The 27,629-nt window shown below is 40.0% G+C and overlaps 1 protein-coding gene across 1 annotated transcript in view; it reads right to left on the bottom strand.

The window, feature by feature from the left end:
- Window positions 1–203: 203 nt before the first annotated feature.
- Window positions 204–27,629, bottom strand: part of XRN2 (5'-3' exoribonuclease 2) — a 68,376-nt gene continuing 40,950 nt past the window's right edge. The window contains exons 22-30 of the mRNA XM_075862980.1: window positions 27,126–27,223; window positions 23,145–23,224; window positions 22,738–22,794; window positions 22,577–22,645; window positions 22,326–22,460; window positions 21,853–21,986; window positions 2,312–2,375; window positions 756–855; window positions 204–360 (exon numbers count right to left, since the gene is read on the bottom strand). Of these exons, the coding sequence (XP_075719095.1) occupies window positions 298–360; window positions 756–855; window positions 2,312–2,375; window positions 21,853–21,986; window positions 22,326–22,460; window positions 22,577–22,645; window positions 22,738–22,794; window positions 23,145–23,224; window positions 27,126–27,223 (800 nt within the window). The 3' untranslated portion in view covers window positions 204–297. The remainder of the gene's footprint in view (window positions 361–755; window positions 856–2,311; window positions 2,376–21,852; window positions 21,987–22,325; window positions 22,461–22,576; window positions 22,646–22,737; window positions 22,795–23,144; window positions 23,225–27,125; window positions 27,224–27,629) is intronic.

The raw sequence follows: 27,629 nt of genomic DNA, 5'->3' as shown, positions 1-27,629 counted from the left end.
TACCCTTTCTGCATGATGCTCCGTCACATTAAGGTTAATAAATGGCAGTTTTATAAACCATTCCAGACTTTCATACCCTTGGCCAACAATAAAATTTCTTACAAATGCCATGTTATTTAAAAAAAAAAAAACACACTACGACATTAAATAAGATACTTCAGAATCAAACAGATACGATCTAGATGCAAAATAAAAAAAACACATTTACACAGTATATTTAATAAACTGCATCAAACAGTCTACCAGCAGAAATTCAACTTTTATATAAAAAAAAAAAAAACAACTCCGGTCTTAAATTTATTTCCAATTGTATCTTCCCGACTGACGCGGACCTTGGAAATTTCTGCCTTGGTCGAAATTCTGAAAAATACACAAAATGAAGAGTTTGTTTACAGGATTAAAATACACAATAGCAAACGGCTTTATTCAGACAAGCTGAAACCTAACAATGATTTCATAACAAAAGCGACAACGCAGAACTAATCACAAGTTTAAGTCTGCTCAGAACATCTCTAAACACGGAATACAGAAGGGGAGATTTGTTGGACAAGCAACACTGTTGGCCAATACATACAATAGTACATGGTCAACAAAAAACAAATAGAAAAACTGCAATAGGTCTAACTATTCATTCATTTAAAGAAAATGAAGAGCTGTCGCCATGTCCCTGCCATATCATTAATCAACTCAACATACATGATGATTAAATTAAAAACGGATAGGCTAAATTGCAGCCCTATAACGGTATAAATTACCTGCCGGTTCCTGTCCTCTCTCGGTCGCTCATAGTAATTGCTTGGTCCACCAGATCCGCTGTGCTGATTTGGATATGGATTCTGCATTTGTCCATAATTTCTGAAGAGAAAAATAAAAAATAAAAATTACAACAAATTTCGACACAACTAACAATTTGTTTAATATTGCCTTTGCACCAAAAACGGCTAAACTCTTTCTGGTTCAGTTGCGTGCGCTCTTCCTTCTGAACTCTGAACACTGGGTTTCCAAGTCAAAGTACATTATCCAAAGGGTAAACATAAGCCACACAGGATAATGCTTTATTTTCTGAAAGTCCAGGCCCTCTACAGCTCGCCATTCTTTCGAGTTAATTGCAGATTGCAAATGAATTCTTACAGCAAAGAATTCTGAATCTAGGGTAGGGTCCTTGTCAAGATTTTTTTTTTTCTCCTTTTCCCATCCATTATTCTGTGCAATATGTCAGAAGGTCTGATCAGGAAAAAAACCTTTCCAAGTTCTATTGATGTGGTTTTCAATTGACCGTCGTGACCTAGCAACATCAGCACTAATTGGCATAGACTGACGTTTTGTATACAGTTTATATGGGAACACAAATTCAACATCTATTATGATCTGGATTGGCACCCCATATTACTAGCAGGAACAAAGTGTTTTAATTGCCTTGGTATATGCAAACCAATTCTAAAACCCTTGGCGGACTTGTACCTGCATACACACACACACCAATCAGACCAAACACACAGGTATGAGAGAACCGAGAGATTAGAATTTTCTGCACTATAGCGGTGGAGAAATAAACCTTTGCTTTTCTCTGCGGTGGAAATTTTATTTGCTTTTTCCTTCCAAACTGACAAATATCTACCAGGCAAGGTAAGTCGTACATCTGTAATATAGCCAGTAGCCATGTAACACTGAGAAACAGTCATATTTATTCCTTCTTGTGGATTAAGAGGGAGTTCATTAGAAGTTTTACAATGGATGCAGCCAAGTAGGGACCTTTACAAACTTCTGTGTTTTGTCAGCGAACATATGCATAACATCCCTCATTATTAAACCACGTCACATTCTTTCCATTGCACGGTACTTATTAGTCTGGAGATTCTATAATCCTTCAAGACCCTTCTGCGTTTAATTCAGTCGAGCCTTAAGTAGTTAAAGAAACTGTTTTCAGTGGCAACTAATAACTACTGACCTCCAGTGACACTGGCCTACAATGGGCTTGTCGGCCTTCAAAAAGTTGTACCAAAGAAGTTGATTAGTACTTCAAGAGGTTTGTCACAAGAATCAATAGGACGTCTGTGCGGACACGGCCGTTTCCAGCATGGAGCTTATAAAGTGGATCATCATTAGTTATGCCTCGTTAATTTCCATGCAATTTGTTTAGCCGATCCTACAACCCAAGTCTTTATTCAGTTTCGAAACGGAGCAAGGAGAGAAAGGCAAGCTATCAATATCAGACTACTGAGTCATTTTCGTTGGACGTCTATGGCAAGGCGCTCAATTGGAAGCTTATGCTTTGACAAATCTTTTAGTTAAAGCGCTGCATGAATCTTACCTTTGTTGTGGTGGCTGGTTAAACAGAGGTGGACGATTTGACCATGAATTTTGTGCTCTTGGGTCTATATGGAATAGAAAAAAAATTGTTAGAAGAAAGAATGTACAATGAAAACGCTACACAATTAAACACGTGTAAAAGGCTGATTTTTGTCCCGTCCTAAGAAATATCCTTATATCCTAAATAAATTGATTAAGAGAGACCCGGCCTCCAGAGCACAGCTCTTCCCGACACCTTTGGACAATATTATGCTTTAGTCTGGAAGTAAGAACACTGGGGGGGGGGGGGGGGGGGCAGAACGACAACTTCACGTAGATTTCAGACTAATGAATGTGTATTATGGACACACCTGGTAATCGGGACTGGTGCACTGTTGTCCCCCTCTATAAACTAAAGGGAGTTTGAGTCTTTTTTTGTCAAATAGTTTAGTACAGAGTTTAAAAATCATTCTGGAAATCCCAGTTCTACATGACATTAGGTAAGTTACGAAGGTTTCGTCCGTAGCTCAGGGATATGTGGTACAGATACAAATCATCTTCCAGCAGACAGTGTGTACGAGAGATGAAGGACCACCCACTCCTTCCTTTGTATCCAACAATACTACAGTAGCAACACAGCCACAACAAAACAAGCAATTAGATGGATGCTCTTCTTCTAAACAAGATCGGCCAGCGCACAGCATGAAAGGCTTCTAATCAATAGATACTCATTCAGCACACAGCACTCCAGAAATTGTGGAGCTTGCAAATCTTTGGCCTTCTGCGAGATCACCATTGTTTAAGTGAGACCTAATTATAAAAGGCCCAGCCAAGTATCTTCCGTCTCCCTAATCGATACAGCCATTTCGGCCTTATGCAATAAACAATATAGCAATTTCAAACTTGTAAAAATATATCTGTATCTCTATACACCCCCCCCCCCCCCCACCATCTATCTATGCATGCATTTACACAACGTTTGTATCAAGTCCCATGATTAACTTGATAACAAATTTGCTATTTCAGTGAATAAAGTCATAGGGGTGAAAATTTATGCAATTAATTATTTTGTGCTTTAGAATAGGCCATATTAATATAGGTCCGACTCCTGGGACCCCTACTATTTAGTAGAACCAGATAGAGCAACCTCCATATCCGTTGACCAGTCATGTTCACTTGAATGGGTAAAGGTGCCGTACTTCACATAGCCAGATGCGCACAGACAGCTGTGTTGGGCACTGCAGAGAAGGGATCTCCGGAGTCATACTGATCAGTGGGGTTCACAAAAAAAACAATCATACATTGATGACTTATCCGAAAGCTAGACCATCAATGAAAGCCCTATTTTTCTAACTTTGACATTAAAGATTATGTTCCCGTTTTAGCACATCTTTATAAAAGACAGGTTCGGAGAGGCACCGGTGGCTCATAGCCCGGAGATTTCTATATCCCCAAGATATGCTGTTGGACTCTTCATTGACTTCAAGGTATGAACTTGTGGATAGCCAAAGAGCATAGCTTGGAAAAAATGAAATCTTCCAGCGATGAGCTTCTGATACATCTGCGATAGAAGTTTTAAAGGGTATATTCACATTTGTGTACATTTTCCTATCTTCTGGTAACTATTTCATAATAGAAATATAATCTTAAGTCCTGGCAAACTTTTATGCGTTACTTCACTGTATGTGAAACCCCCACCCAAAAAACAAACCAACTGCTTAAATACCAGCTTATTAAATACTAGTAATGCTTCACTTCTGTTGGCGTGAAATGACAACATGCAAGTATAAGGGTACTTCTATGAATATTTACATACAAGACCTGTCGAACACACTCAACGCAGACAATCAGATTTGTCCATACAGTCTGATGAACTGCTTACTATATTGATAGCTAAAGACAGCAACTCTGGTGTTATATCTTCTATTCACCAACTACCTCTTGTCAAACACATATCCAAAGGTTAACCCCGCGCACCTTGCGGAAGATAAAAAGACAAGAATTTTGGCAGTTGTTCAAATATGTTAGGTGAGGCAGGTCGCTTCTCGCAACTCTGTATTCTGCATAGATTTTATAAACCACCAGAATTCCTATTTCATAGAGTACGTGGTGACAAAATGTCCAAGGTGCTCCGAAGAAGAGCCTGATCATATTCACGTGTGAGTCTTATAATCCCCCTGGCAAAACATAATTAAATCTCTTAATTCATTTGGGGCTGGTATTTCAGTAGTGCATTCTGGGATATGTTGATTATCTCACCCGTTTGCATGTTTTCTTATACAGAAGGAAAATTAATTGTGTTACACTTTATACAGGCCCACTAAGAGCGAATCGTTGCCAAAGTTAATAGGATTCTCTTGATGGAAAGATATAGGTTAAAAGAAACACAATAGAAAGTGTTAGAAAAGATAAGATATAGGTCTGATAAAATAAGAGCGAGATCTTGGCATATTAGACTTTATTCTGTACCAGAGTATCGCTGAAGTTGCATCCTTTTTAATTATACAAAAAAACAAAAAACATTCATTTGCTGAAACCGAACAACCCCTTTGAGTAACTACATGGGGTACGAAGGGTATTTGAAAGAGTTTGAAATGTATTCTACCAAGTATCACAAAACGTTCAACAAGACATTTTTTTTGAAGGTCTTTCATACTCATCATTGGGGACAAACCAGATAAAATCTTGGAGATAGGAGGTATAATAAAGATTCTGAAAGAAAAAGTTAAAAACTTTAAGTGTCCAAAATGGATTGTCCAATTAAATTGGTACAAATGGAGGCGGCGTTAGGTAGAATGCACATAGAAAAATCTCCAGGACCAGATGGGTCTTCTGGTGGAAATTTATTCGAAATATAAAAGGTAGTGCTATTAGAAAACCTTTTAAAAAAGGTTTTGGCACACTCGGCAGAGATTAGAACACTTGCAGACTCCATGTATAAGGCAAACATAATTTGGACTCCGGGTGATGGTGTCATTGGAAGAGGATAAGGGCCAGTGGAGTTTTATGCCAGCTAAGCGTAAATCGATTACAAAAATAAAAAATTATAGTACATGCAAATATCCAGTAGGAGTAAGGCAGGCCGCCACTCCATAATGTCTTTAGACTCCATTAAGTTGTTGAACGTTTTAGCCCCAGTATTAAAGACAGTCTGATAGGTAGTGGCCATGGCTTTAATGTATAAAATTTGTACCCATTTATATCAAACTATAAATGTCTTCGGATGTAATACCCCTTTAACTAACTGGTCAGCACAACAAATTAGTATGAGCCACTCTAATATTTATAAGGTTACCCCCCCCCCTCTCTAGCAAAGTTATTCTTCCCATATTGACCACCAGAAAGCCTAGTTCCCCCAAACAGCATATTACCTGACCGGAGGGCTTTGGCACCTCCAACGCAGCAAATTAAACTCCCCATTAGGATAACCCCCAGATCACTCTCAAGTTAGTCCCCCTATAAAAAAACAAAACACATAACATGGGAGATATTATGCTATTGGGGGGTTATGCTAGTACCCCAAAGCAGCACATAATACAATGCCGCAAATTACACCACATGAGTCTCAAACAGCACCCCCACACTACTAATAGCCTGTGCGGGGACTGATTGACAACAGCAATAGAGGTCACCAGCAAAGCCACTTATTGGCTGCCTGTCGGTGATTGCTGCCCAGCAGCCCCAAAGCTGCTCAGTCTCCTGTGTATTATTACAGGAGATTGATTTTAATGTGTCCCAAAGCCTTCACAGGTGTCAAGGACTCCTGTGGAGGAGTCATTGCAACCTCTGTTCTCCTCTAGTCTTCATAATAGCTATAGGGCCTCCTGTGTTAAAAGTTAGTCAAGATCCTCAGGTAGAGAAGATGGTGTGAGGAGAGAGGACAAATTAGGTATGCCAATCTTGTGTTTTTTTAGAAATACAAACCTTAATGGGGTACTTTTTGGAAACCGTGGAGGAATTTGGAAGGACTGATTTGTTCTAGTTTATCCGGTTTTGCTTTCACTTGCTTGACCCCAACCAACCTAGTCCTGGATATTCGACATGTGGAAGATTCTGGAACATACAGTTTTAAGTACCTGGAAAAAGATCTCCATGGACACACAAAAGTATAAGGGTATGTTCGCACGCTTAACAAAAAAAAGTCTGAAAAATACGGAGCGGATTTCAGAGAAAACAGCCTCTAATTTTCAGGCGCTTTTGAAGCGGAGAATGAAATTTGGAGCTTCTTTTGAGGCTTTTTCATAGTGTTCAATGGAAAATCAGGTCCAAAAACGCCTCAAGAAGTGACATGCTACTTTTTATGGCGCGTCTTTTTACATTCCGTTTTTTTGACGTGGGAACAGAACATCGTAATTCCCATTGAAAGCAATGGACAGATGTTTGTAGGCGTATTAGGTGTTTTTTCAGGCGTAATTTGCGGTGAAAAACGCCTCCATTACGTCTGAAGAGAGGTGGTGTGCACATACCCTTAATCTAATTGTAAGGCATTTAATAGAGGAAAAAAAAAAAGGCAAAACAAACGGCCATTTATAATGGCCAATAGAATTATTTTACATCCACAATTCATGTATGTATTAAACAATACACGGATATTGATAGGGGATACATTTATAAAAAAAAAAAAAAAAAAAAGTAGATCGATCAAAAGAACTGTAGTGGAGATCATTCAGATCCACAACAAAGTATGGATGAAACATGTTTATGTTCAGTCAAATATTAAATTTGTAATGCAAATTGTTGAGAGGTAAATAGAATAGATATTTATCAGTATTTGATAAAAAATTGGGAAAATTTAATAATTGAACTGATCTTATGATGAATGTATGGGCAGCCATCAGGCAGCTATCTAAGGTGGAGGGATCCTGTAGCTTCACAAAAAAAATCTTTAATAATGAAAGGAAAATTGGCACAATACATTTCTTTAATAAAAAGGCAGATTTCACTAATTTATCAGGCTATCACAGGCAACACTGCAAGCCCAATGGAAAAAGAAATAGGGGCACAAAATTATTATTTCAGGATTCACGTATACACAGTAGGGCATATTTATTATTTAAATTGACCTAGAATTCGGGCACACACACACTGTGCCACAAACAAATTTAGCCAAGCTTCACATGGGGGCGTGGTTTAGTGGGGAAGGGGCATGGGCTCGCTTAAAGGAGTGTGGCTTAAAATGTGACACCATGCGGCAAAAATTGGACAAATTTTTGGTGAAAAAATTGGTGCAAACTAAGCCAACTAACAGGTCGTATAAGGGAGAGAAGTGTCTAGCAAGATACGCCAAGCTAATCATACAGCATGCACCGATTTGCATTTTCTGACTCCCTGGTCTAAGTTGACGCTATCTAAAACTTAGGCCTCGTTTACACGAGCGTGATATACGTCAGTGCGACGCGCGTGCTTTTCACGCGGGTCGCACGGACCTATACAAGTCTATAGGGCCGTGCAGACAGTCCGTGAGTTTTGCGTAGCGCGAGTCCGCTACGTAAAACTCACGACATGTTCTATATTTTGCCGTTTTTCACGCATCACGCACCCATTGAAGTCAATGGGTGCGTGAAAACCACGCATGTCACACGGAAGCACTTTCATGCGAACAGCGTGATTCGCGCAACAGCTCTCAAACTCTGAATGTAAACAGAAAAGCACCACGTGCTTTTCTGTTTACAAACATCCAAACGCAGCCACGTATCATACGCGGATGACACACTGAGCTGTTAAGTGCCTTTTGCGCAGGCAAAACGCACACACTCGTGTAAGGCCTTAGTCTTCGCAAATCTGCCCCATTTATTGCATAGTTTTTAGCTTAGTTTTTCAGTTTATATGAACTAGATTGAGCAGATTTAACATTTCCGATGTGCTGGTATTATAGTCAAGCACTAGAGTATTGGGGTAAACTAACATAATGGCAGCTGTATTTCAATTCACATGTAAAGGAACAGTGTCATCACAATTTTTTTTTTAATATGTTAAAGATGTTAGTGCTTTATTAAAAACGTTTATATTTGTGTTTGTGTTTTACTTTTTCTTATTTTTACACTTTTTCTTCCCTATGGGGGCTGCCATTTTTTGTTCCATTTCTGTATGTGTCGATTAACGACACATACAGACATGGAATACGGCAGCCACAGTCCCATAGGGACTGCGAACGGGTCCCGTCCCATCCACTTCTGTGTACGCCGTCTGTGTGGGAACTGCGCATGCGCCGCTCCCACACAGTCCAATTTGCCGAATTACTGCTTCCGGTCGCGGCTTCCGGACTTGTGCACTTGGACCAGCGGCAGCAGACGGAGCGGACGGGCCGGAGGGAGCCGCGGCGGCAGGAGCAGGTAAGAGATTTCAATGTATGTTCGTGTACGTTTACTACTGTATGTAAACCTACTACACTGTGTTAGCTCAAAAAATGGCGACACACAGTGTAGGAGGTTAGACCGTTCAAACCCCTCGTTTATCCCGGCACTAGCCAGGATAAAGGAGGGGGGGGGGGATGCTGAGAGCTCACTAGAGCGAGGGCTTTTTACCCAATTTTGCAATGCTGCAATTTTGGGAATAGCTCCATCTAGTGACCAGCAATGGGAAATATTATAAATTAGAATCTAATTTATAATATTTCCTGACTCGTGAAAAAAAAAAAAAAATTTGAACAATGTTTAAGCACCTACACACTAAATGTTTAATTTAAAAAAAACATGTTTTTCTGGCAACACATTCCCTTTAATAAACTTAGATGTGCTACATTGGGACAGATAAAGCGAAATTAAAGCGGAAAACCCAAGAACAAAATGGTAAAATCCATAAGACTTCTATAAAAAAAAAAATTCTGCCAATTGTTACAATTTGGACAGGCCTCTATCAATTAAATAATGGAAGGAAGAAGTTTATAGAAACGGTTTTGCTTTGAACCAAACTGACAAAATACAATAAAGGTCTACAAATGATGATTGAAATACTGGCACTTATAGTTATACTGGCAAAACACAAATGAGTTGTTTTTTTTGCCCACAGGGAAATAGAAAATAATCATTATTTTAAAAATTAATTGTAAAAAGCTCGCTATAAAAGAGAAAGAGAAAACCCAAACAAATATTAAATTAGACTAATAAATCTGTATTACAAAAACATTGAAGTCTGTGGATTTTTTTTTTTTTAGATTAGAACAGAACAGGTCAATCATAAAAAAAATAAATGCAGAGTATTAGATTGCTGCAATAACCTGGTGTACAGTAATTTTTACTGTGAAAACTCTAGTATCTACTGTGTAAGTAAGACAGTAGGAAGCTCTATTTCCATTGCTCTGGGAGGTCTCTTTCCCAACATTAAATTCAGAGGTGTACCATATAAACAGAACCCATCACTAAAGATAAACTCAGGAAGCAGACTATTTTGAACGTCAGGACACAGCCCCATTTTTCAAAATCGGACAGGACACTGGTAATATCTTTGGAATGCTTTTACCTATCCAAGTAATTGAGATATTTTTCTTTTGTTAAAACATACTTTAATTTGGAGGTAAATAGGTTTACCCTTTAGGCTTGGTTCACACCTGCGTCGGCGTGCCCCATTCGGCTTGGTCAGCGCAGCAGAAAGAGGAGATAACGGAGGCAACGTTTCCATTGCACTACGGAACCCATTGACTTAGTGGGTTCCATAGTCTTTCCGCTTTCTTACCGGAAAGAATGCTGCACTATTGTCTCAGGTAATCTTTGCAGGATCTGCCCCTAACGGATCCTCCAATGCAAACAAATCCTTATTTATTTGAAAAAATAAAATCAATTGCATTCTTCTAAATATGAAACAGATTCTAAAAATGGATGATACCACACTTATAAATTTAAAGTCTACATAAAGACATATGGTAAACCTAACTTTAAAAGCCTTAAAAAGTCCGAAAAAAACAAAATTAATCGTTTTTCAGAACTTTTTTAGGCACCACTACAATTTTAAAGTGACTTTGAGGGGGGCCTATAGAATAGAAACTCACAATAAATCACTCCATCTTAAAGAGGCGCTATCACCACATTATAAGTGGCCTATATTGTACATGATGTGATCGGCGCTGTAATGCAGATTACAGCAGTGTTTTTTTATTTAGAAAAACGATCATTTTTGCAGGAGTTATGACCTATATTCGCTTTATGCTAATGAATTTCTCAATGGACAACTGGGCGTGTTTTACTATATGACCAAGTGGGCGTTGTACAGAGGAGTGTATGATGCTGACCAATCAGCGTCATACACTTCTCTCCAGTCATTTACACTGCAGATAGCGATATAGCTATATCGCTATGTGCAGTCACATAAACACACTAGAACGTTACTGCAGTGTCCTGACAATGAATATATATTACCTCCAGCCAGGACGGGATGTGTATTCATTCTCCTGACCACTTCTGTAGGGTCTGAGTTACAGCACAGCGAGATCTCGCTGTGAATGACCGTTACAGCGTAATCTCGCGAGACTACGCCTGCTGTGCTGTAACTCAGACGCGACAGAAGTTGTCAGGAGAATAAATACACATCACGTCCTGGCTGGAGGTAATGTATATTCATTGTCATGACACATGAGTAGCGCTATAGTGTGTTTATGTGACTGCACATAGCGATATAGCTAGATCTCTATTTGCAGTGTAAATGAATGGAGAGAAGTGTATGATGCTGATTGGTCAGCGTCATACACTCCTCTGTACAACGCCCACTTGGTCATATAGTAAAACACGCCCAGTTGTCCATTGAGAAACTCATTAGCAAAAAGCGAATATTGGTCATAACTGTCAAATTATCGTTTTTCTAAATAAAAAAAACACTGCTGCAATCTACATTACTACGCCGATCACGTGATGTACAGGATAGGCCACTTATAATGTGGTGACAGAGCCTCTTTAAAAACGGCACCCCTTTAATGGAATTAAAAACAATTTAGGAAGTTCGTTTCACAGGAAGTAAAAGCAAAGTGGAGATTAAATTTACCATTTCCCCTTTGCAAATATTCAATTGTAATACATTTGTTTCTATAAAACAGCATGTTTAAAGAAACATAATGTGGCCCTAGCGTGTATCTACTTAACCCCTTAACGACCAAGGACGAAAATGTACGTCATGGTCGGCTGCTAGTTCCCGCACCATGACGTACATTTTCGTCCGCATTTCAAACTGTCACTCTGTGTAAACACAGAGTGACAGACCCGCGCTGACAGTTGTCCCCGACAGCTGAGACATCAGTCTTGCCGGACAGCGGACCATCGCCGCTGATTTCGGCAGTTAACCCCTTAAGTGCGGCGACTGATTGCCGTCGCCGCATTTAAGTGGTTTGAAGCACATCAGCAGCCCCCACGAAGTGATCGCGGGGGCTACCGATGCTTGTCACGGCAATCGGAGGTCAGATAATGACCTCCGGGTTGCCATGCACGGAAGCCTCGGAGGAACAGCCTCCGGCCGTTCCTCCTCTGCTTCCTGTCAGTGTGACAGTCACGTCACAATGACAGTTAGAGTACATTACACTACGTGTGTAGTGTAATGTACTCTAGCAGCGATCAAAGCTGCAAGACTAAGTGTCCCCTAGTGGGACAAGTTAAAAAAGTAAAAAAAAAGTAATAAAAATGTTTTAAAAAAAGTGTAAAAATAAAAGTTATAAGTTCTATAAACACTAAATTCTTTTTTTCCTATAATAAGACTTTTATTATAGAAAAAAAATGAACACGTTAAAAAAGTACACATATGTGGTATCACCGCGTTCGTAACGAACCCAACTATAAAACTATAATGTTATTTTTCCCGCACGATGAACACCCCAAAAAAAATCAATAAAAAACTACGAGAGAATCGCAATTTTTTGGGTCACCACCGCTCCCTAAATAAAAGAATAAAAAGTGATCAAAATGTTGCATGTACCCGAAAATAGTACCAATAAAAACTTCTATCCGTCCCGCAAAAAACAAGCCCTTACACAGCTTTTTTGACTAAAAAATTTAAAAATTATGGCTCTCAGAATATGGTGACACAGAATTTTTTTTTTTTTATAAATAAGTCATTTTATTGCGCAAACGCTAAAAAAAAAGGACCAAACCTATATACATATGGTATCGCCGTAATCGTACCAACCCGCAGAATAAATTAAAAATGTCATTTATTGCGTACGGTGAGCGCCGCAAAAAAAAACACCTAAAAAAACGGTGTCAGAATTCCTGTTTTTTGCTCAGGATTGCAAAAAAATTGAATAAAAAGTGATCAAAAAAAATCGCATGTACCCCAAAATGGTACCAATGAAAACTACAGATTGTCCCGCAACAAATAAGCCTTCACACCACTCTATTGATGGAAAAATAAAAAAGTTATGGCTCTTGGAAAGCGGGGAGTGAAAATCTAAAATATGAAAGCAAAAAATGGATCAGTCCTGAAAGGGTTAATTCATTTCTAATGAAAAACCGTATGACCACATGTGGGGTATTTCTGTACTCGGGAGAAATTGCTTTATAAAAAATGGTTGTTTTTTTCCTCCTTTATCCCTTGTGAAAATGAGAAAATGCAACATTTTAGTGGAAAAAATTTTGATATTAATTTTCGCGCCCTAATTCTAATAAACTCTGCAAAAGACCCGTGGGGTCTAAATGCTCACTATACCCCTAGAAAAATTCCTTGAAGGTTTTTCCAAAATGGGGTCACTTTTGGGGGGTTTCCACTGTTTTGGTCCCTCCAGTGCATTGCAAATGCGACATGGCACCGAAAACCATTCCAGCAAAATCATAAATCCAAATGGCGCTCCTTCCCTTCTGAGCCCTGCTGTGGGTCCAAACAGCAGTTTATTACCACATATGGGGTATTGTCGTAATCGGGAGACATTGCTTTACAAATGTTGGGGTGCATTTTCTTCGTTATTCCTTGTAAATAATAAAAATTTCTATGTTGTTTCAGAAAAAAAGTACATTTTAATTCTTACAGACTAATTTCAATATATTTAGCGAAAAACCTGTGTGGTCAAAATGCTAACTATACCCCTAGATAAATACCTTAAGGGGTCTAGTTTTCGAAATGGGGTCGTTTATGGGGAGTTTCTATCATTCTGGCAGCTCAAAGCTTCTCCAAATGTACAGTGGGGCCTAAAACATTTTCAAGCAAAATATGAGTCCTGAAAGCCTCCGGGTGTTCCCTTCCTTTGGGGCCCTGCCGTGTGTCCAAACAACGCATTAGGGCCACAATGTGGGTATTTTTGAAAACAGGAGAAAGAGGGTGATAGATTTTGGGGTGTGTTTCTTCATTTTCATGGTCGCTTTACAAAGAAATCGGTCTTCAAACAAATACTTTTATGAAAAAAGTGAAATTATTATTTTTTTCACCTGATATGCATTAAATTTAGCAAAGAACTGTGGGGTCAAAATACTTACTATACCCCTAAATAAATACCTTATGGGGTCTAGTTTTCTAAATGGGGTCGTTTATGGGGAGTTTCTATCGTTCTGGCAGCTCAAAGCCTCTCCAAATGTAGTGTGGGGCCTAAAACATTTTCAAGCAAAATATGAGTCCTGAAAGCCTCCGGGTGCTCCCTTCATTTTGGGTCCTGCCGTGTGTCCAGGCAGCGCATTAGGGCCACAATGTTGGTATTTTTGAAAACAGGAGAAACAGGGTGATAGATTTTGTGGTGTGTTTTTTCATTCTCATGGTCGCTTTACAAAGAAATTGGTCTTCAAACTGATACTTTTATGAAAAAAAGTGAAATTTTTTTTTTTTTCACCTGCTATGTATTACATTTAGCAAAAAACTGTGGGGTCAAAATACTTACTATACCCTTAGGTAAATACCTTAAGGGGTCTAGTTTTCTAAATGGGGTCATTTGTGGGGGTTTCCATCACTCTGACACCTATGAGCCTCTGAAAACCTGGCTTGGTGCCGGAAAACAAAATGTACTTCAAAATTTATAAAATTATTATTCAATTTGTAAGTCCTCTAAATTGCTGAAAATTTATTTTATTTTTTCAAAAGTGCTGCCAAAATGGAGTAAAGAGATAGAAATATATATTTAATTAAAAAAATTGTACAGTATGTGTGTACATATGTGACATATTGCGGTTAAAAATAGGGGAAAATGGTAATTTTTACAAAATTTCTTCCATTTTTCTATTTTTTTATTAATTTCCGCAAATCGTATCAGTCTACTTTTACCACTAAAATAAAGTACAACATGTGACGAAAAAACAATGTCAGAATTACTTGGATATTCAAAACTTTCACAGAGTTATTCTCTGATAAAGTCAGACATACCAGATTTGACAAATCTGGCTTGGTCATTAAGGTACAAACATGCCCGGTCATTAAGGGGTTAAACACAGGGCTCAAAAAAACAAACCTCCTTTTATCTGGATGTTAACTGGGCACAATTTCACATTTGAACTGGCCTTTTAGGTGCCTAAAAATAAGAAACAGACCCAATCTTGGAAACTATAACCCTAAGGAATTCATCTTAGGGGCATTTGTTAGAATTGGGCTGTAAAAATAGGAAAACTATTTTCCAAATGATATTAAGTTTTGATTCAATTTCTTCATTTTCACAAGGACTATAGGAGAAATAAAAAAAAAGCACCCAAAAATGTGTTCCGCATTTCTCCAGAGTATGGCAATACCCCATAGGTGGTAGTAAACTGCTGCTTGGGCACATGCCAGAGCTCCCTTTCACCACCTTTTTGCTTTTGGTGTGTGTATTTGTTTGGTAGTAGTTTTGTTTGATTTACTGGAATTTGACATGTGAGGGAATATGTAAGTTGGGTGAAGTATATCAGGGCATAGAATAAGGTGGTATAATAATGGGGTGTTTCAGGGCAAGTGTTGCACTGATCAATGTTTTTTCTTATCCAACTTATGGAACACACACCTTTTTTGTGTCATTCTACTCTGCAGTTTGGGGAGCGTGTTGCACTGATACAAAACGGACGGCCTCGCTTTCAGCAAAGATGACATGTTTTGGGAGTATGTGCTTATGCCCTGCCATTCTTTGTTATCAAGGCCCTAATATTTGGGAACAGTCTTTTGAAACTAAATTAATGTTCCCATCTGGCCTGCACATTGGGATAGCATGTAAGCGTTACACAATGTCATCTGTACAGTATGCAAGGCCAGCTTTTGTACCATGGGACCTGGCTATGAGGTAAATAGAGTATTGTACAAAATATTCGCGCTGCTGTATTGCCTCATCTTTGGCTTCTTCACTAGACCCCATATGCAGCACAGAGCCCCAAAACCTTATCTACGCTGCATTTACGTGGTGCAGGAAATTATGTGGGGTTTTGCTGGGCCATCATTGTGCATCACTGCGTTAAGAGTCATTACAAATACATTTTTCCATGACTGAGCTTTTGTGAGGGCTTTTTTGCTGGATTGATTGTATTTAATTGCATCCTTTTGGGGTACATACACGGAGGACAAAAGTATTGGGACACCTCATTCATTGAATTCAGGGGTTTCATTCAGTCCCATTGCCACAGGTGTATAAAATCCAGCACCTAGCCGTGCAGTCTGCATTCACAAACATTTGAGAAATAGGTTGCTCTAAGGAGCTAACTGAATTCCAGCGTGTTAGTGTAATAGGATGCCACAGGTCAGTCAGTCAAGTTTCTTCCCTCTTAGATAATCCACAATGAACTGAGCGTTCTAGTTGCAAAGTGGCAGGCAACGTAGCGGGGGGTGCATGAAAGTCTCTAACGTTCTCCTGACTCCGCTGCAGATTTCAAAACCTCCTCTGGAATGAACATTCACTCAAAAACTGTGCTCCAGGAGTTTCATGGTATGCAAATCCACAGCCGAGCAGCTGGATGCAAGCCTTACATCACCAAGCATCCAATAGAGTGGTTTAAATCACACCGCCACAGTGGAAACATGTTCTGTGGAGTGACTGATCACGCTTCGCTATCTGGAAGTCTGATGGACAAGTCTGGGTTTGGCGAATGCCACGAGAACTTTACAGTTGGCACAATGCAGTCAGGCAAGTAAAGTGGATGGGGGAAGAACGTTCTGGGCTGTTTTTCAGGGGTTCGCCTAGGCCCCCTTAGATATAGTGAAGAGAAATCCTAATGTTTAGCACACCAAGATATTTTGGACAATCGTATGCTTCCAACTTTGTCAGATCAGTTTGGGGATAACCCTTTTCTGTTCCGGCATGCCTGTGCTCCAGTGCGCAAAGTACAGTCCATAAAGGCATGGTTGGTTGAATTTGGTGTGAAAGAACATGACTGTCCAGCACAGAGCCCAGACCTCAACCCCATCAAACACCTTTGGAATGAACTAGAACAGAGATAGCGAACCCGGCACTCTCCAAAATCTGTTTTTTTACCTCACAAATGCTCTTCTGGATGACACTCCAAATCTTGTAGAAAACCTTCCCAGAAGAGAAGAAGCTGTATTAGCTGCAGAGAGGGGGACCAACTGTGTGATCGCTTATTTTTTTGTAACAACGGCTGTAGTTTTTATTGGTACAGTTTTCATACCATTTTTTTCCCATCTTTTGGAAAGCGAGGTGACCAAAAACAAGCAATTCCACTTACGTATTGCAGTATATTGTAACTAATTTTTCAACTGACAGGCAGCCTATAAGCTGCCTCTAGCTGTGCCCAATATGCTTCTATAGATGGCAGACCAGGCGGCTATTGTTAGGCTTCCTTGTTATCATAGCGACCATCGGCACCCCGCAATCGCTCAGGGGACTGATGAGGTAAAGAGGGAGCCCCCACCCTCTGTCAACCACTTTAGATGCCGCGCTCGCTACTGACCGCATCTAAGCAGTGTAATGGCCGGGATAGTAGCTAGATCCGATCCCAGCAGTGTACTACAGCCAGCTCCAGTTGTGATCTGTGTTGGCTCAACTGCTGAGCCCAAAACACACACACACACACACGCCATCCCGTCAACCTCCTCCTGCATCCTGAGCTCTGTGGTGAGAAAATAAAATACTTTACGCCAAAATAGAAAAAAAGGAGTCTTACATTTTTACGCCGCCTTCACTTTAAAGTTACCATAATTTATGCCGGTCACTGTTCCTACAAGTCTGATAGCTCACGTAACACTTGACGACCCCCTCCTCTTCATACGCTCCTACAAACTGTTCGAACAAGTGCCGAGGCTGCTGTAATAACAAGATATTTTAGCTATATATCTCTACATTAGCAGATAAGTAAAGGGCCGTAGTAACTGAAATGGTGTGTTAGGCTATGTTCACACGCTTAACAAAAAACGGCTGAAAATACGGAGAGGTTTTCAAGGGAAAACCACTCCTGATCTTCAGCCATTTTTTAATCAAACTAGCGTTTTACTCGGCCGTTTCTAGAGCTGTTTTTCTATTGAGTCAATGAAAAACTGCTCCAAAAACAGCTCAAGGAGTGACATGCACTTTTTACAGGGAGTCTTTTTACGTGCCGGTTTTTGAAAAGGAGGCGTAAAAAAAACACGCCCTTGTCGGAATAGAATACCGTATTTTCCATTGAAAATCAATGGGCAGATGTAGACGTTCTACTTCCAATTTTTTTAGATGTTTACGGCCCGAAAAACGGCTGAAAGTAGCCTGTGTGAACATACCCTGAGGCCCATAAAAATGAGCGCACTAGGCTTCATTTAATTTCTTTTTTTTAACTCTAGTTAAGGGGGTGCAAATCCCAAGAAGTTTTTAACTGGATCAATGGTTGTATTCTTAAATGCCAATGCGCATTGGCCGGCTAAAGATTTTTAGGACTCCCGAGACCCATTAACATGCATGCTCAACTGGATTGAATGTACATCGTATTTCTATGGACAGCGGAGTAGGTAATAGATACCGAAACATCCACCATAGCTGCTCATTCCATCTTATCCTGCAAAAGTACATGCTCCACTTTGTCTGCTCCTGGTTTTATACTTCCACCAATATAGGGCTTGACAACCTTGTGGCATTTCAGTCCAGAGAGGTCAAGTGATATACCAGTGATGACCAGGTCACACACTAAGGACTAAAAGCTCCTCCTGATTGCCACCCTATCGACCGACTGTCAGACAAGGTAAAGTTAGGGGGCTTTTTAAAAAAAATAAATAAAAAGGTTGTCCAGGGTTAGAAAAGCATGGATGCTTCCTTACAGAAACAGCGTCACATGCACCCACAGGTTGTGTATAAAATTGCAGCGCAGCTCAGCTCCACCGACATGCATAGGGCTGAGCTGCAATACCACCGACAAGCTGTGGCACGGTTTTTGAAAGAAAGCAGTATTTCCTCAAAAAGAGCCGTGCACCGGACTGCTTTCAGTCGGTCCAAATAATAAATATTCACATACAGTCAGCAACCAGAGATCTTGAAAACCAAGGTGAAATATAATTATTATAAACTTGCTTTAAGGAATAAGCTTTACTTACATAAAAAACAAACCACAGGCAGTTAAAACAATTCTGATGCAATATGGGCTTAACAGACAATAAATGCTGTATGTTTAAAGGCTCCTAAATATTTACAAGTGCATATTACCATTAATACTGCAATCTCTTACAGACATCGATTTCATATGCTAGACTTAAGTCATGAATATATCTGATGAACACTAAATAGCACTTGTGAAAAAAAAAGTACAGATAGCCGAGGGAGATAAAAGGGGACATGTAATACTGACGCTAAAGCACAGACAACAAACTATAAACTAAAGGCTCCAAACAGCTACTTAAGAGTATTTAGCTAATCAGCTCGGCAATCAAAGACGAGACCTCATGTTTACTGATTGCGCTAATCAAAATCCCTCTCACACTCAGCTAACTGACAAGTTTACAGAGTGCAATGGAACAAAGTCACAAATCAGATACTCCGGTTTGCATAAACTAAATCTGCCATTCACGGAGAGTGCTGGCAGACTGTACTTGACTCCTGCAAGTTGTCAGCATATAGCCAATTATTCATCAGCTGAAAATTGGCACATCAATGTCAAATCAAGGAAAAGCAGAGAGGAACACCCACCACGGGCACTTGAAAGAGGTGGCTGTTTGATTGACCGCACTGCCCTTCTCCATAGTAATGTCACTTTGAGCGTGTACCAGACTATGATCCCATAAATATACAGCACACATTTTATGCGCCTATTCTTTCAAGACAGTTGTTCTTCAATCTAGTTGTCATTCAGTGCCGGAGCAATGCAATTTCCATCAAGATATCCTATCATACACATAAATATGCCGACACACTCAGAACTTTGTGGCTTCCTTAGAGGTTAACCGATGCTATGCATTAGTGTTGGCCAATTCTACTAGCCTCCTGTAAAATACATAGATTCAGCAGTAGCAAGTCAAAAATCAACTAGACTTGTTTCCCCACTCAATGTTCAATTCTTTCTGCATTTATTCCTTTGTGAGCAAGTCACCATAATCCAATCGCTCAAGTGGCAAAAACCATGTAGGTGGTGGCTACTAGCACCAGCGGATTTAAAAATAAAAAAAAAAATAAAAAAAAAAATCTTTGAAACCTGTACTTACCACTTTCCATCACTAGACGAGCCATGACATGGATGACTGAAAATCTTTATAGACCAGCGGCAGATGGTGGAGCAAGTTTACAAAGTTTAAAAATGAAAATCGGCAACACTACACAAACCAGAAGTGGTACTTTGTCAGGTCATCATGTATGGATATCTTTCATATACCCATTTACAGAGGTGTGAAATTGCGTAGACTATGGACCTCAATGGTATGTCATATCGCTTTGGCAGGGCATCTGGTCACACTATGTGCCATAAGGTCCAAGCAACAACCTTACTCTCTTGCTCAAAGTACTGTACATAAATTAGAACTTGCCTCTGCCAATCACAAGATTATTTTCCTTAGTAAAACACCAGCCAAATGTTAAAATGGCGGTTACAAATGTCAGCATTAAACGGCATGTGCATCTCTAACCCCAACCAATGACCATAACATTCTCATTTATTAACATGAAACCCCATCACTATAACTCAATAACGGAATTTCAAATTCGAGCCAAGCCCACTACACATTTATTCTTGGGTCTGTCGGTTACCTAGTTCAGACCCTCTACTGCCCTTCTTAGCTAATAGCATGACTATTACAAGGTAATCAATACTCTATTACCTTTGCAATGTGTCTGGTATATAAAGTGATAGAAGCATTACATGGACTTTAAAGAGGCTCTGTCACCAGATTCTCAAATCCCTATTGCATGTGATCGGTGCTGCAATGTATATAACAGTAATGTTTTTGTTTTTTTAAACGTACATTTTTTGGCCAAGTTATGAGCCATTTTATATATATATATGCAAATGAGGGTTGAAATGGACAACTGGGCGTGTTTTTTTCATTATGTCCAACTGGGCGTGTATTGTGTTTTTAACTGGGCGTGTTTAAGTGTATGACGCTGACCAATCAGTGACCAGTCAGCATCATACACTCATCTCCATTTATTTATACAGCAGCGATGTGCAGCCACATAAACAGAGATTAACGTTAATCAAGTGTCCTAATAATGAACACACATGATCATCCAGCCTGGACGTCAAGTGTATTCAGAATCTTGACACTTCTGACTCTTTTCTGTGAGATTTCCAGCAAGTGAAACGAAATCTCGTTTACCTCTGTAATCTCACGAGATTTCGTTTCCCTTGCCAGAAATCTCAAAGAAAAGAGTCAGAAGTGTCAGGATTCTGAATACACGACGTCCAGGCTGGATTTCATGTGTATTCATTATCAGGACATTTAATCTCTGTTTATGTGGCTGCACATCGCTGCTGTGTAAATGAATGTAGAGGAGTGTATGATGCTGACTGGTCACCGATTGGTCAGCGTCATACACGTAAACACGCCCAGTTAAAAACACAATACATGCCCAGTTGGGCATAATGAAAAAAAAAAACGCCCAGTTGTCCATTTCAAACCTCATTTGCATATATATAAAATTGCTCATAAATTGGCCAAAAAATGTACGTTTTTAAAAAAAAAAAAAACGACGTTACTGTTATCTACATTGCAGCGCCGATCACATGCAATAGGAGATAGGGGTTTGAGAATCTGGTGACAGAGCCTCTTTAATGTGTTTTTTGCTAGCGCTGCAACGAGGAGGTTCCTAAAAATTACTTTGTGCAGATCATCTGAAATATGCTAGGCTTGATTCACACGTTTGTTTTCTTTTTAGCCAAATCCAGGAGCGGATTAAAAAATACAAAAAATACAAAAAAAATAAAAAATAAATCATAAAAGGACTTACACTTCCCCTGATATTTTTCAATAAAGCAAGTTTGCAGATAATCTTCATTAAAAATGTCCTATAATTTTGTTTCTACTGTATGTCTCCATGGTAACAGACTACAACCACGTCCTTATCCTGTAATCAGTTTCCCTTCCATCTATCCCCTACATTTTACTAAAGTAGTAAAGTGCTGGCGCTATATAAAGATTATTATTTTTAGGATTAGTGGAGTGTTGGAAAGGAGTAGAACTTCAGGATCAGACCACACGAGGTTTGTTTTGTAGTCTGTTACATTAGCGATGAATAGAAGCTGTAGAACCAAAAACAGAAAGGATGAGTGCTGACAGATTCAAGAGAGAATTTTAACCGAACCATTAACTTACTTTGCATTAGATTAGGAAACGACTGGCGATGGTTGGGCATTCTGTATGTGTTTACAGGATTGTAAGCATTTGGTGGTGCGGCACTGCTGTATGGTCCACTTCTTGGGTGTCCTCTGGTTTGTGGCATGACATGGCTAGAAATATATAACAGTCAATATACCAGTACAAGAACACGTGTATAGAATCAGAAGATAAAGCATAACAGATGCATTACGTTAACTTGTCTTTCACCTTATTCACATTTTTTTTCTCTACTTGCATTGTGCTACATATGGTCTTACCTACGACGCCCAGCACCTCTCTACGCTTATACTGCAGCCCGTTAGGCCTCCGTGGGCAGTGAACTACGGAATATCCAGAAGGACTACTGGTCCCAGCAGTGCCAACTAATTCTCTTCTACTGAAGCATATTATTGCCATTTATGTGGTTACAAACCTCATCAAGACTAAAATGGAATAATAAAGCCACTTACCCCAATGTTCTAAAAGCCGACTGATCCAAGTGGGCTGATTTTCTGTTTTGGTTGAAACCCAGCTGTGGCCTCCAAGGTCTGCCATTGTTATTGGTTCTCTCATAATCTCCTGGTTTTAATGTAATTGGGGGTTTCCTACATAAGCGGGAGGAAAAACCAAAATATAAAAAAAAAGTGTAGTTTTGACATTAAAAGCAGTGTTTTTTTTTTTTTTTGCTAAATTATTTGTACTTCTATCCCCAGTTACTTACTTTGCACCTTTTAAAACCACAGCTTTGAAAACATAACCATCTTCATATTCTGGGTCTTTGAACTTGATGCTAAATTAAAAATAAAAAAAACAAAAAAAATTAACTGGGTGCCTACAGTTTTAGGGTAGTCTCATATGCGAGCACTTATTTAATTCACATACCTGATGGCATAATTCTGTGTTAAACTTCTCAACACAGGCACAGGAGACTCCACAGTCCTAAAAAGTTTAGGGACAAGATTAATAAAATGGAACACAAAACACACACAAAACACACTATTACTGCTGTAGGGGAAATGTATTGTTACATGATGATAATCCAATGAATACATCGCCACACCAATTACACATGACACTTTCTTGCAGGTCTCTGCTCTGGCTAATAGAGACTGTCCCCCACTATGATGTTATTAAAACGACAGAAAGGCTCCGTTTTCAGGACTAGTCATTAAGAGGTTGTAACAGTTTTCATGCATGAGGTTCATATGTGTTTTGCACACATCTAATTAGAATGACGATCCCTATATAATGTGAAGGCACAAGAAGAAAGTAATGTGTACGGTTCTTACTCATTGGGAATGACTGCTCCATCATCAGTTACAAGCATACCCTGAATTCCGTGGCAGAGCTCTGGTGGTATTCCAGTTTGCTATGGAAATAATTGAAACAAACAAAATCAGTCTATATGGAACATAATGGCTTCCAGTCTTGAAAGAAAAAATAGCTAAATATAATACTATTTACCCTAACTACAAGAATTCTGGGTACACAGGGAAGCCAAAGCTTTTATGGAAAATCTGCATTATTTTTAAAGATTTTTTTGATAAAAGGCAAAGAAAAAAAAAGGTTTAAATACAGAATAGTTTTCTTGCCGCCCCCCCCCCCCTTCTAAATTTAAAGACCGTTATCTCCAGGCAGAGAAGGTGAAGAGTTGACTACGGCAGCATTATACAGTGACGCGATTAGCATAGTCACAGACGCAAGTCGACTACATACATTCCAGGTTCAGTTGCAAACAGTCTTTTATTATCAGGAAAAAATAATCACTCCGTGTAAATACCATGACGTAAGAGTCTTAAATATAACTCATGCAATTAAATACATTTCCTTTAAAAGGGGTTGTCCACTTTCTGAAACCTGGTGACCTATCCACCGGATAGGTCATCAGTATACGATCGGTGAGTGTCCGACATCCGGACCCCGCACCTCCAGCTGCCTCCGTGCAACGGATGTTTGGAACGTCGTGCACTGGATGTTTGGAACGGGATACAGTAGTTGGAGCCGTAAGCAGATGGCTCTGACCACTGCATAGCGGCCGTTCGGCAGAACTGCAGCTCTGCTCCTATTCTTTGACCAGGGCCATCTGCTTCCGGCAAGATCGTCCGGCGCCCAGAGGCAGCCAGAGTGGCGGATGGGTGCGGGGTCCGGGTGTCGGACACACACCGACCATATACTGATTACCTATCCAGTGTATAGGGCATCATTTGTCAAATGGGCTTTCCATTTTCTGAGTATAAAGATGCTAAATAATGTATTTGGTCTATTTTAAAATGCTGTATTTTTTTACTTGCAAAAACTTCCAGCCATATTGGACACATCCTTCCTATGTAGTCAGAACAGAAGTGTGCGTGCACACAACTGAAATTAATGGGAGTCAATTGAGAGAACTCTCAAAATTTTTACTTTCTCCAGGAAGTGATGGAGAACAGTCCCTCCTCCAGAGACCGGGGCCATTGCATAGAGAGCCTGACCTCTGTTTACTATATAGTGTTACTATCCTGCTTTATCAGGTTTCCAGCAGTACAATAGAGCTGTCATTAACTTGCCCACCCTGTAATAACGAAATGATTCTCCTCATCCTGTGCCTTTATACACAGCAAAGCTGACAAGTGAGCTACAGAGAACAGTAGAGTGTAAAAACTAACATTTTAGGCTTTTTTTTATTTGAATAACAGCAGATTATAAAAAAACGCATTTTTACATAAGCCAGATTTGGAAAAAACAAAAAGAATGAGCGCTGATCATAAAATTGCCGAGCTGTGCACTTACAGGGAGAAGTGGTCACGTCGCCATACTACATATTTTTTTTGCAGCATGGCTTACATCAGGGGAGGACAAGCCATAATTATTATTCGTATTGTATAATCAGCGGGGGGCAGGGCACAGGAATGCCAATAGCGTCCTGACAAGTAGGGAGCAACAACTTGTGCCCCACGCAATCACAGCACAGTTAATGTACGGTGCTGGTCCATAATAACTGGCTGCAGGGCTGGAACGGGTTAATGTGGGTAACTTCCCTAGATCCTAGTCTCATCCTAATGCTATATTTTTTTGTAGTTTCATTGCCTTCTTTTGATCCCTCGCACTGAATATTTCTTCAGCATGTATCGCACTTGATTTTTATACTGTACCATTTACAGCATTCTTCCCTTAATTTATGTATTAAGTCAATACCATTGAATGGCCTGAAATGCCCCCCCGCTTTACTTTTGTTTTTACCATAAAAAGGTTAGGTGGGGAATTTGTCTCTAGAGATCTAGAGGGCCCACCGTTCTTGTCTGGAAACTGGGCCATGCAAGCACTGTTCCTCTCTAAAGAGACCAAGGGGAATGATGGAAACAGTCTATGGGAATTTAGAACACTTTACTCCTGCTACGGGTGGGGATGGGGGTTACAAAGGTGACCCTCCCCCCCTCCCCCCACAAATCTACACTTGGAGAAAGAGGCTGTCCACCACTTCTGTTTAAGAAACACTCCTGGTTTCAGCTGAAAAAAAAACGGAAATAAAATTGTATTCTGTACATTGACGTACTGCTGACCAAACGGCAAGTTTTATACACAGCCACAATAATAAACCTACATTTTAAACAGCTGTGTTATGGTTGCAACACCCAGCGGAACCATTGAGCCTTACTCCGATCATTATAAAACCCAATGGTAGTCAAAGATTGCTTCATAAGACCCGCAGGTGCTGCGGCCAGAATAGAGACGCCAAGATGTGGCCATACTACGGCTGAGTGAAACTGGCCAGTGTTAGTGAAAATTGACCTCACCTCAGGAAATTTGGAGCATTTTAATCAGCCTGACATTTTATACCAGTTAGACCTCATGCACACGACCGTAAAAACACCCGTTATTGCAGGTCGTAATTACGACCCGCAATAACGGGCTCATAGACTTTTGTTAGCCACGGGTACCTTCTCGTTTTCTCACGAGAAGGTGCCCGTGCCGTTAAAAAAATAGAATATGTTCTATTTTACGGGCCGTGCTGCTATACTTTATAATGACAGCACGGCTCGCAAAAGCGGCCGGCTGCGCCCGCCCGTGCTCGTAATTACGAGTCGTAATTACGAGCACGGTCGTGTGCATGAAGCCTTAGCCGGAAATGAGAATGAATATAACATTAGTAATCTATAAGCAACTCCAAATCATCCACAATAGTGAATCTTACACCTCTACACGTACTCCTCCTGGCCCTACTTTGAAATAAACACTACTTTAACCAGTTGCTTATTCAATGTCACGCCGGATTCACACGAGCGTTTGGTACATGATATACGGCCGGTACGTCGGCCGCATTTCCCGGACTGACCTGCATGGCTCCTACCTCGCTGCAGGAAAACTGTCCCATACTGTAATCATGTTTTCAGTACAGGACAGTAGTTCCGCGGAGAGGCAGCGACTCCTAGAGTCATAGATAAATATGATGCTAGGAGCCCGGCTCCCTGCAGGGTATTCAGTCCAGGAAATGAAGCCGACCTGCGGACCGTATATCACGGACCAAACACGCTCATGTGAATCTGGCCTAAGGCACCATGCACACGACCGTGCCCGTAATTATGACCCGTAATTATGGGCACAGCTGTCGCCATTTACGGGCCATGATACCATTATAAAGTATGGGAGCACAGACCGTAAAAATAAAAAATTAAATAGGACATGTCCTATTTTTTTCTGAAAGTTTCTACGGGCCAGAAACCTTCCCGTAAGTATACGAGAAAGTGTCTGTTGGCCATAGAAATGAATGGGTCCGTAATTCCGGGAGATTTTACGGTAATGTGCATGGGGCCTTAGGCCTCAAACACTGTTCAGTGATATTCTTCAGTGTGCTATCCGTTTTAACGGATAGCACACTGACCCATTCATTTCTACGGGGCCATGCAAACATCAGTTTTTTTTGCGGATCCATGTGTCCATGCCTTAAACTATAGAACAGGTCCTAATCCTGTCCATTCCCGCGGATCAGTTTCGGCCATTCTATTCATTGGTCTGTTAAAACTACGGACTGCACACGGTAGCCATCCGCGTGCGGTCTGCGTTTTGTGGATCCGTAATTGGCGGCTGTACAAAGGGCCACGGATGTGTGCTTGAGGCCTAAATGTCATTAAGATTTGTTGTGAATGGTACTTCCCTAGATCAATGATACAATTATTAAAACGAAAACTTCCGGGCAGTTTAGAATTGACCAATATGACCAAAATGAATAAACTCCATTAGATTTATATTTCTTCGTTTTGGCCATTCACAAGTATAACTGGACAATCGTGTACCTCTTTAGTGTTGGTCTTGTATAGCTCATGTATGAAGTCGTTTAGAGGATGGTGTTTCCCAACAAACAGATGATCACCTCCAAGACTATTTCTTCTCACTAACACAAAGAAAGCAAAGAATACCACTTAGCACAATCCATTCCTCCTCATTGTGAGAGTATCTTCAACAGCTGCCATTAAGTTCATTAACGTATAATCCAAACACAAGCTAATTCATTCCTGCTTCTGATTTCTGCTTTCATGAAGCAATTTAAAATCTTAATTACACTGCTAAAATTCCCACTTTTTCTAATTGTTTGGTGGTTGTGGTTTTAACAGATACTCATAAAAAGGCTTTCCTGCGAAAACAGATCATTTAAGTCACACAAGAAACCTGTAAATGAGAGTTTAATTAACAAGTTTTAATGCAAGGTGGCTCTATTCTACTTTGTACCCGCTAAGGCTCCATTTTTGCATCAAGGATCATTCAATTTACTGCAATTAAATCATCTATGAAGCAAAAGG

This window comes from Rhinoderma darwinii, chromosome 4 (genome assembly GCF_050947455.1).
Source record: "Rhinoderma darwinii isolate aRhiDar2 chromosome 4, aRhiDar2.hap1, whole genome shotgun sequence".
NCBI lineage: Eukaryota > Metazoa > Chordata > Amphibia > Anura > Rhinodermatidae > Rhinoderma > Rhinoderma darwinii.
The sequence above is the reverse complement of the archived record's forward strand: the minus strand, read 5'-3'. Positions and strand labels throughout refer to the sequence as shown.